The 11917-nt window shown below is 26.6% G+C and overlaps 1 protein-coding gene across 4 annotated transcripts; it reads left to right on the top strand.

Moving 5' to 3' along the window:
• Window positions 1–5886: 5886 nt before the first annotated feature.
• Window positions 5887–11810, top strand: LOC119668480 (probable ATP-dependent RNA helicase DHX34). Of its 4 annotated transcripts, none has more exons than XM_038077995.1 (12): window positions 5887–6167; window positions 6637–6803; window positions 6861–7229; window positions 7306–7467; window positions 7513–7734; window positions 7785–7982; window positions 8041–8235; window positions 9634–9770; window positions 9828–10107; window positions 10156–10451; window positions 10505–10737; window positions 11608–11810. In XM_038077995.1, exons 1-12 carry the CDS (start codon window positions 6065–6067, stop codon window positions 11631–11633), a joined length of 2388 nt encoding a protein of 795 aa, XP_037933923.1. In that variant the 5' UTR covers window positions 5887–6064; the 3' UTR covers window positions 11634–11810. The 4 variants fall into 4 exon arrangements, with proteins under 4 accessions (XP_037933923.1, XP_037933922.1, XP_037933920.1 ...); XM_038077994.1 differs by having other exon boundaries at window positions 5887–6584; window positions 6861–7212; window positions 7319–7467; XM_038077992.1 differs by having other exon boundaries at window positions 5887–6584.
• Window positions 11811–11917: the final 107 nt, after the last annotated feature.

Genomic DNA, 11917 nt, shown 5'->3' with positions numbered 1-11917 from the left:
AGAAGTTGTGGAAACCCGCGGGAGAAAGAAACAATAATACATTTTCTCTGTGAATGCCCAGCTCTAGCATCCAGAAGATATAGGTTCTTAGGAAAATACTTTTGTGATAGTTTATCAGACTGCTCAATGGTAAGGATGAAAGACCTGTTAAATTACCTAAATTCGGTGGGATGAATTTAGTCTCTATTCTTCTATACTAGGGTTCTTGCGAGGAATGTGGTAACAAAACGGCGAAAAATCGCTAATTGAGGTACATTTGAAGTTATCTTATGACCTGCCACTGCAACCAACCAACCAACCAACTATAATATAGATCCAATTGCACGCGAAAACCTTTAAAGATAATAAAACAAACTTTCAATTGCAACATAAATCAAAAAGATTGATTTTGTCTTCACCCCAGGAAATTTAATCAAACATGAAAATTATTATTTCTTTTAAAACACATGTTTTTAAAAAAATAAAGATGAGAAATGTTAAGATATACAATCTAATGCATAATTGTAAAATAACAACAAAATATTTCAATTATATCATAGAAATTTCAATAAAAAAATAAGGAATTTTTTTCATGGTATGCATTTATATATCGAAATAACTTTTCATGCATAAACGGCCCCTCAATCATCTTTACATCCCCATAAAGATGAAGAAATCTCCTTTTCAAAAAGCTAAAAAACTTAAAAATCGTGCATACAGTTTTTTTATAATCATTTTTTAAAAATTTCTCTATTTTTTACCAAAAATTCAATTTTTTTAAATAAATACATTCTGTTGCAGCGCTATATGCGGAGGAAATTCAAAGTAGATAGAATGGTTCGATCTAAATTTTGAGTATAACAAGAACACTTATCAGTGTTAAAAACCATTTCTTTTTGGAAATGCTTGATATGTTTAGAATCTGTCAATGTTTATGCAAGAAAAATTCAGTGGCGGAATAAAAAAAGGGAAAGCAATTTTATAACACTATAGCTTTCTAAACTCTTGATATAAAAAACATATTAAACATATAATTAATGGAAATTAAAAAATAAGGAAAATATATAAATATATAAAATAATATTAAAACTTATTTAGTGAACTATAAATAGATACAATGTACTAGAATCTGTCAATTAGACAAATTATAAAATTCGTATCAGATATAAAACAATAAATAAATATAAAAAATATACAATTTTATGTTGATGTACTTTTCATATTTTACATGTTAATTTTTATCCATAAAAATTAAAAAGCAATCACATTTTTCATTTATTTTAATTTTATATGATTATATTTGCTTTTACAAGTATTTACTTTTAATCAGACTATGTATGTATGTGCATAGGTATAAAATATAGCTGGCGTCACAATAGTTTCGTGCATTTTTTTCTATGCGCATGCATCATCAAGTTTATGCTTTATATGCTTATAATAATTATTTATAAGCATTTATTTATTAAATATGTGTATTAATTGGTTTTACTTATTTTTATATGTACATATATACATTGATTTCAATTTAGTTCTAAACAATACATTCAAATATGTGTAAAACGGAGACTTAAAACATATTTTTTCCCCACCCGTCTGTCTGTCGCCATTTGATAATAATGCACGTGGTTATATGCAATCCTGAAGCAAAAAAAATAATTTTCACGCATTTTTATAATGCGTATGCAATTATCCAGCATATCATTACATACAGCATATACATATATGTATGTACATACATGTGTGAATATAAATTTTTCTTATAATTTATTCTTGTTTTATATAAACATTTAGTATTTATTATTTTTTATTTATAATTTAAGATTAAAATGAATATAGTAATAATATAAAAAATTAAAATAAAACAAATAATATGTGTGTTAAATTACATATGTATGTATGTACATATTTATATTAACGATAGAATATGCCGTTATGTTTTTTTTGAAGTTGTTCATTTATTGCATATCATAGCTCTGCTTGCCTATGCGCATTGACAAACTTTTTTTACCTGCATACTTGTGCATTAAATTTCGTAGGATTTTTGCGAAGTCTATAGTGAAAGACATCATCACAAAAACACAAAAAGTAAATGCGAAAGTGTTGTGCGCAGCGGATAGTGATTTGAGGGTGGGTTTATATGTTTATATTTGCTTGTGCAAGTGCCTTAACTTTTGTCTACAATTTTTGAACAGATCGAATAACAAAATGATCCAAATATTTATTTCACCCACTGCTTGTGCTTTCTAAATAATATTTTATTAATATTCAGTATGATATACTTATTAATTATATTAATTTACATATATTAAACTTATTAATTTAATTAAATTTTGTTTTTATTAAAGTTCTTTATTCGTGTAAAAGATTACATTTATAAAATTAGTTAAATTAGGATATAAAATCACAATTTTTTAAATAGCTATTCAATAAAGGAAAATAATTTTCATATTTTGCATTTGAATTTTTATTTGTTAAACTAAAAAACAAACTAAACAATTTAGTAAATTATTAATATAATTATATAAGTATATCATACTGAATATTAATAAAATATTATTTAGAAAGCACAAGCAGTGGGTGAAATAAATATTTGGTTCATTTTGTTATTCGATCTGTTCAAAAATTGTAGACAAAAGTTAAGGCACTTGCACAAGCATATATAAACATATAAACCCACCCTCAAATCACTATCCGATGCGCACAACACTTTCGCATTTACTTTTTGTGTTTTTGTGATGATGTCATTCACTATAGACTTCGCAAAAATCCTACGAAATTTAATGCACAAGTATGCAGGTAAAAAAAGTTTGTCAATGCGCATAGGCAAGCAGAGCTATGATATGTATGTAATAAATGAAAAACTTCAAAAAAAACATAACGGCATATTCTATCGTTAATATAAATATGTACATACATACATATGTAATTTAACACACATATTATATGTTTTATTTTAATTTTTTATATATTATTACTATATTCATTTTAATCTTAAATTATAAATAAAAAATAATAAATACTAAATGTTTATATAAAACAAGAATAAATTATAAGAAAAATTTATATTCACATACTATATGTATGTACATATATATGCTGTGTGTAATGATTTGCTGGATGATTGCATACGCTTTATAAAAATGCATAAAACTTTTTTCTTTTGCTTCAGGATTACATACATATAACCACGTGCATTATTAGCAAATGGCGACAGACAGACGGGTGGGGAAAAAATATGTTTTAAGTCTCCGTTTTACACATATTTGAAAGTATTGTTTAGAACTAAATTGAAATCAATGTATATATCTACATATAAAAATAAGTAAAATCAATTAATACATACATATATTTAATAAATAAATGCTTATTAAAAATTATTATAAGCATATAAAGCATAAACTTGATGATTGCATGCGCATAGAAAAAAATGCACGAAACTATTGTGACGCCAGCTATATTTTATACCTATGCAGATATGTACATACATAGTCTGATTAACAATACATACTTGTAAAAGCATATATAATCATATAAAATTAAAATAAATGAAAAATGTGATTGCTTTTTAAGTTTTATGAATAAAAATTGATATGTGAAGAATGAAAACTACATCAACATAAAATTGTATCTATATTATATATACATATATACATATTTATTGTGTTATATATGATGCGAATTTTATAATTTGACTAATTGACAGATTCTATTACATGTCACCCATTTATTGATCACTAAATAAGTTTTATTATTATTTTATCTATTTATTCATTTTCCTTATTTTTTATTTTACATTAATTATATCTCTAATAATTTTTTATATGAAGCGTTTAGAAAGCTATAGTGTTATAAAATAGATTCCGCCACTGAAATTTTTTTGAATAAACATTGGCAGATTCCAAACATTTCATACATTTATAAAAAGAAATGGTTTGTAACACTGATAAGTGTTTTTGTTAGACACCATCCCACTCAAAATACGGATCAATTTACCCATCTACTTTGATTTTAAACCGCTTTTAGCGCTGTGACACAATTTATTTATATAAAAAAATTGAATTTTTGGTAAATAATAGAGAAATTTTTAAAAAATGATTATAAAAAAACTGTGCATTAGATTTTTACGATTTTGAGCTTTTTGAAAAGGAAATTTCTTCATCTTTATAAAAATGTATAGATGATTTTGGTCCCGTTCGTGCATGAAAACTTATTTCTATATATAAATGCATACTATAAAAAAAATTCTTTATTTTTAATGAAATTTCTATGATATAATTGAAATATTTTGTTGATATTTTACAATTATGCATTATTTTGTATATCTTAACATTTCTCATCTTTACTTTTTTAAAAACATGTGTTTAAAAAGAAATAATAATTTACATGTTTGATTAAATTTCCTGGGATGAAGACAAAATCAATCTTTCTGAATTATGTTGCAATTGAAAGTGAGTTTTATTGCCTTTAAAGGTTTTCGCGTGCATTTGGATCTTCATTGTAGTTTTTTATAAATTAATCTTTTTATATAAGAAAGTCGCTTTTTCTATTCAAATTCACATTAATGCATTTATTCGCAACAAATGCATTAAACATACAAACATAACATTCTATCTTATAATACAGATAGCGCTTTTCCTTCTACCTCCTATATACTCCGGCCTTAGCGCTGTGACACAATTTATTTATATAAAAAAATTGAATTTTTGGTAAAAAATAGAGAAATTTTTAAAAAATGATTATAAAAAAACTGTGCATTAGATTTTTACGATTTTAAGCTTTTTGAAAAGGAAATTTCTTCATCTTTATAAAAATGTATAGATGATTTTGGTCCCGTTCGTGCATGAAAACTTATTTCTATATATAAATGCATACTATAAAAAAAATTCTTTATTTTTAATGAAATTTCTATGATATAATTGAAATATTTTGTTGATATTTTACAATTATGCATTATTTTGTATATCTTCACATTTCTCATCTTTACTTTTTTAAAAACATGTGTTTAAAAAGAAATAATAATTTTCATGTTTGATTAAATTTCCTGGGGTGAAGACAAAATCAATCTTTTTGATTTATGTTGCAATTGAAAGTGTGTTTTATTATCTTTAAAGGTTTTCGCGTGCAATTGGATCTATATTATAGTTATTTTTTAATTAATATTTTTAGATATGATAGTCGCTTTTTCTATTCAAATATTCAGTAATTCATTTATTTGCAATACTTGCGTAAAAAAATACAAACATCTTATTGATACTTGAAATTTAGATGGCGCTGGCACGCCTGCCTTGAGCTTGCTCCGCATTTGGCGCTGTGAGTATGGAGGTTTTTTTCAAATAATTGGATTTTAGGTAAAAAATGGACAGTTTTCAAAAAATAATTGTGGAAAAACTGTATGTACGATTTTTATGATTTTAAGGTTTTTGGAAAGGAAATTTTATTCACTTTAAAGAAAAATTAATTCCATTGCGGGACCATTTTTGCACGCGCGGATATAATGATTACACTAAAGTAAGCTAAAAAAAAATGCTATTTTTTATCAATTTTTTATGATAAAATTAAAATATCTAATTGAGGTTTTAAAATTGTGGTTTGTGATGTATTTGTGAACATTTTGCATTTTTACTTTTTTGATTTGGATGATATTTAAGCAGTTTTGATATCGAATTTTAATTCGATTTTCCGCAAATTCTGTATGTACGATTTTTCTGGTTTTTACTTTAGTTGAAAGCTTGTTTTATTACCTTTCAGGTGAATATTCGTGCATGTCGGGGCCGTTTGTGGTTGTTTTTTAATTATTTTTTAAGTAAAAAGAGTCAGTTTTTTCATAAAATTTGATTTTTTTATTTTTTGAATATCTCAGCTATTACGCAACATACAGTTATAAGGTATATACCAAATAAGAGATAATTGTATTTTCTATCTAAATCATATTTCAAACTTGGTGAAAAAGCTTAAATTTGGCTAATTTTGACAAATTAATAAACTTAGAAAAATTTCGTGTTCCAATTCCGGCTTGGTCCCCTCAGCGTCGTTGCTATCTAGGCTCAGGTGATAATATAAGCATTTTATAATAGTTACACTTAGAATGCATAGCCAAGGGGGAAAAGCTAACTATTCGTTTTTCGAAGATAAATTAAATTTTGGACAACACCTGCATAATGAACAATTTCAAATAGTGGAAAAAGAAAGTGAGTTTTGGCAATTTGTCATTAAATATGAAAATATGCTAAAAAATTGTGGTCAACAAATATTGTCATATTCATGGGATAATAATAAGTCGCGAGAAATCACATCCTATCACAAACAGAATTTTATCACAATAAGTCTTCATAGAAATCATATATATCCTTTCGAAAAGGGAACCACAATAGTAACGCAGTTTAAAAATATTGTCTTATTGTATTTGGATTTTAAACAAAAAAAAAAATTTTCTAAAATAAAAAAATTGCGCAAAGATCAACGTTCTTTACCTGTTACATTCTTCAAAAAAACTTTATTCAGTTTACTTCCAATATCAAAAATAATAATTATAGCAGGTGACACCGGTTGTGGTAAATCTACACAAGTGCCACAATATCTATATGAATTTGGATATAGAAATATTGGTATTAATTTTTTCAACAATTGCTTATATAAATTATTAATAATGCTTTTCAGCATGCACACAACCAAGGCGTTTGGCTTGCGTATCTCTATCACAACGGGTATCGCATGAAATGCTGGATGATTATGGAACCAAAGTAGGTTTCCACATTCGTTTCGAAAATAATAAAACTCCATACACTAACATTGTATTTACAACCGAGGGTCTTCTATTGAGACAAGTATAGTTATTATTAATACTTATTATAATATAATATTTCATTACAATACATGCACAGTTAGCTGCAGAATCAAATTTACATCTATATGACGTAATAATGCTTGACGAAATACATGAACGAAATCTTTATGGTGATATTTTACTTGGTGTGATCAAATGTATACTTTGTACTAAATTAAATATAAAATTAATATTGATGTCAGCCACAATCAATATATCACTATTTCAAAGTTATTTTAAAAAAGAAGATATTAAACTAATTAAAATACCAGGCCGACTTTATCCCATCAAAACCATTTATATTACGCCGCCTTATATAGAATCTAAAGCCGTTAAACAAAAAATCGTTACACAAATGGATCCGAAACCATTTATACAAGTTCTTAGTTTAATAGACCAAAAATATCCTAGTAAGTTACAAATAAATGTAAGAGAACGTTTATTTTGTGTTGTATAAATCTTAAAATTGTTCCTTGTTTATTGTATAACATTAAGTACATTAGATTTACATTCAAGCTTCTGAACGTGGCGATGTATTGATATTTGTAAGTGGTATAAATGATATAACAACAATATCTGAAGCTGCAAAGGAATACGCAGAACGGAATTCTCATTGGATTATACTTCCTTTACATAGTGGTTTAGCCTTAGCTGATCAAAATAAGGTACTTAAATAAATATTATGAATGCACCTAACATTTCACTTACAGGTTTTCGAATATGCACCCGAAGGCTTTCGAAAATGCATTGTTTCAACGAATATTGCCGAAACTTCACTTACTGTAGATAGTATACGCTTTGTTATAGACTCTGGAAAAGTTAAACAAATGAGTTACGATGCCTCTTGCAAAGGTCAACGTCTTAAAGAGTTTTGGGTTTCAAAATCTTCTGCAGAACAACGTAAAGGTCGTGCTGGTCGCACCGGCCCTGGGGTATATTAAAAATGTATGGCCTTGATATTTTTTTTACATTTATCTTTTAGACTTGCTTTCGTCTATATACTGAGAAACAGTTTAATTTGTTTGATGATTATCTGGTTCCAGAAATTTTTAGAGTACCCCTTGATACTATTGTACTCCAAATGATAGCAATGGGATTACCAAATATTCGTGCCTTTCCATTTATAGAGAAGCCATCAGGCGAAAAAATTGAACAAACAATTATGGCCCTAAAACAGCATGTATACAAATAGATTTTCTTGAGATTAATTATGCCTCTATGAAACTACATCATTTTAGAACGCTTTAGCAGCTGATGAAAAAATAACACCATTAGGAAAAGCATTAAGTAATTTGCCTGTTGATATTTCGATTGGTAAAATGTTACTTCTCGGTTCGGTTTTTTCGGACATAAAAAAAATTTTGACATTGGCTGCAATTATAAGTGTACAAAATCCATTTACCAATTGTGCTTATAAAGATGTCAAATGTAAGGTTAGTCTCTAAAAATTTATTTTATTAATTATGTAAATTCATGTAGCTATAGTAAACAAGATACTAAGGTCGTTTGTGAGTTGTTCTAGTTTCACTAAATGGGATTTTCCTTGCAATTTTTTGTACATTTAGCAACAAAGTTCAAAAAAGTGTGAGTTGCATTTTGACAGCTAATTCGCATTTCAATGTTTTTCAAAAGTATGCAAACGTCACAATTTTCCAAGACAATATTGCAAAGTCAATGAAAAAAATCCACTTAGTTTTTTGCAAACAGCCAGCCACTGTAACAAAATTTTATCAAATAAGTGTAGTAATAAAATTTTTTGAAAATACAAATATTTACAAAATTTACTGCAAATGCCTAATAAATAATAGAAAAAGTGATTTTTTGGTTAAAAGTTCTTTAATAACGATAATTAATTTTTTTATTATAAAAAAAAGCAAGGTTTTAATAAAATTATTTTTTATTGTCATTTTCTGTATTTTGATTTATTTAAATTCATTTTTTTATTTATTAAACATCTGATGAAAATATTGAAATGGAAACCCTGGCGATTTTTCTATTTAGGCTTGATTTAAGCATAATATAGACGATGCTATATATGATATCTGCACACCAAGCATGAAGTTCAAGTATGCGGTTGCTTTATACACTTTGAAACAAGGTATGCATACATCATTTTGATTTATTTTCTACAGCGTTCAGAACAACAGCGAAGCAAGTACAGAGTGCAAAATAGTAATTGAAACTGAAGGGATTGAGATGATAATAATTTCTTACTTTATTTTCTTTTAAGAACTAAAATCATTTTTAATTTAATTTTTTAAAGTGTTGCATTTTAATATTTTTGTTCACAAAATAATTTTTAAAATATAAAAATTTACTTAAAAAATGTTTTTAACACAAAATAATTTTTAAAATATATAAACTTCTTTAATAATTGTTTTTTTCAAATTTGCTAAATATCTATAACTTTTTCAATTATTTTACAATTTTTTTCCGCAATCTTTGCTCATCCGGCGCTCACCAAAATTCTCAAATTATGAGAAGTCTGCAGATTTAGATATACACAAGAAGACATGTATGTAGACTTGTAGTTTTAATTTTACCACATACATGTCTCATACCGAAATTTGGTATGGAAACTTGAATATAGACGGTGCGATTTGGTAGCACGCATACCTTCTCTGCAAACATGTAGCATCGTCTATATCTTGCTTTAGTCACATTAAAAATATTCTAAATACCAACATTTCACTACATTACCGGCACAATTTAGAATTTTTCTCAATAAGAATGCAAATTAGATCAACTCACATAGGGCCTAACTACATTGACTGTAAAACAAGAAAATTACTAATAAATCAAAAAAAAGAAAAATAAATAAATAAATTTAGGAAGAACGCACAAAATTAGAATCAGATCAAGGTGATACCTTTACTGTTTTAAGAGTCTTTAGAGAATGGATAAAACTTAAAATCGATCAAAAGAACACCTGGAAATGGTGTCATAAATTGGGTATTGAAGAACAAAGGTAACAAAAGTAATCGTAATTTCAACAAAAAACAATTCAACAAATTTTTGTTTTTAGGTTTTATGAAGTTTGTAAGCTGCGTAATCAGTTTCAAAATATTTTACAAACGTGTAATTTTTTTACAATAAAAAACGAGAACACTATGTCAAGTGCGGATAGATCTCAACGACATGGAGAGATATGTTTGTTGAAAGCACTGAAGCGTAAACACAAATATCAAAAATTTGAAACCCGAAAAATTTTAAAAATGAACAGCATAAATAACGCATTTGAACGTGCTAGTGATGATATAAGAGATGTAAATTTCCGATTAAGCCATGATTCGAACAAATTAGAGGTCGGTAAGTATAAAATTTAGTATCGATATACATTCTCCATTTTATAGATGTTACTTGCGTCAGCTACTATTGAGAAACTACAGGATTTATTGGTTTTAAAAACTATACTAGTTAGTGGCTTCTATCCGAAAATTGCAATTGCTGATGATTTCAATTACTGTAAAACTGGAAACCAACAATTGTTTCATACGTCATTAAAGCCATATATATCCATTCACCCAAATTCGTATTTTGCTAAATTTTTCAATATATTTAAATTGAATGATGATGATGAAATAAAAAAGCCATATTATTACACTTCCAAAAATATATTAAGTACAAAACACCAAATACTTTGTTTTCAGTAAGTAATAAAAGATAATATTCAATTTTTTTTATAAAATATTTGTGTTGTAGAAATTTGCTTGAAACAACAAAGCCATACATAATGAATTGCATACGTATACCCGCCGCCCATATTTTGTTGTTATTTGCGTACTCTATTGATACAAATTTATCTTTAACTCGAATGGTATGTGATTCTTGGCTCTGTTTAGAGTTTCCGGTTGCTGAAACTGGGTCTAAACTATTACGTAGTGCAATAAAATTGAGAAGGTTGTGGTCGCAATTATTTGCTCAAATTCTAACAGGTATAATATGACTTCATATCAAAAATGTAATTTTTTTCTTTTTGAAACAGTATAATTCAGGCAACGTTGATATATTTAGGTCACGGTGAAGGTCGCTGGTACTTATGTACCAGGGTTGGGGAGTTTGTTTTGAAAAGAATGATTTTGCAGTTTGCCTTTATATAAGTTTAAAGCCATGTATTCAGACAGGTTACACTATTTTTTGTATATTACCAGTTTACAATGAGTTGACAAATGCTTTTTTAATTATAAACCCACTTCTTAGTTTGATGTCTAATTCATCTATTTTTTATTTATTCGTCTAAGATGCTTTGAAGTATATGGATATGGTATTTGTTTGCCAAATATATTAATCGATAGATATAATGTAGTAGAAATTTTTTATTTTGAGATGCAGTTAGTTGAATCTTCAGTATTGTTTTTTTTTTTAACGAAGACAAAATAATGTAATGTGGTTTTTATGAAGAACAATGCTGAAGAACGATGATACTATGGTTTTTCCGTAAAAGTTGCGAGAGTTGTATCAGTTGTAGTATTACATTTTATATCCAATCTTATTAAAGATTGGATGCGTCAAATATGTTGTGTTTACCGAATAATAAAAACACTGTGGTTGTAAACTTGTTTAAAATCTTATTTTTGCCACGAAATTAAAATAAAACAAAGTTTATTTCTTTTGTTTTTAGTAATATAATTATAATTTATTTATTTATTATTTTGGCAAAACAATTTCTAATTTCCACTCTCTATAACATTTCACAGTTTTATATATTTACATTGTTTGCAATGTTATTCCATTATCCTTATCCACTTAGTCAAAGATTTTCCATATAAAACTATGTTATAATTTTTACTTTATATAAATTATAGCATATAAAATTATATTAAGCATATAGAAATGTGCTTCCTTTCACTGTAATTAACTTAACAACTATTAAGAAACAACATAATTGGCGCAGCCGGTATACGTTTTGTATAGGATTCAAAACGTGTAACGAGGGAATGAGTTACAACATTGGGAATAATTATAAAAGAAGAGCAATGGAGTGGATATTACTGGTGAGTGATCGTTTTAAGTTCAGAGTTAAAAATTTTGAAAAATAAAATCTAAACTAAGAAATGTGATGAATTTAAATTCAATTTTAAAAATAAAGTAATTATTATTTTTAACAATATTATA

This window comes from Teleopsis dalmanni, chromosome 1 (genome assembly GCF_002237135.1).
Source record: "Teleopsis dalmanni isolate 2A chromosome 1, ASM223713v2, whole genome shotgun sequence".
Lineage (NCBI taxonomy): Eukaryota > Metazoa > Arthropoda > Insecta > Diptera > Diopsidae > Teleopsis > Teleopsis dalmanni.
The sequence above is the reverse complement of the archived record's forward strand: the minus strand, read 5'-3'. Positions and strand labels throughout refer to the sequence as shown.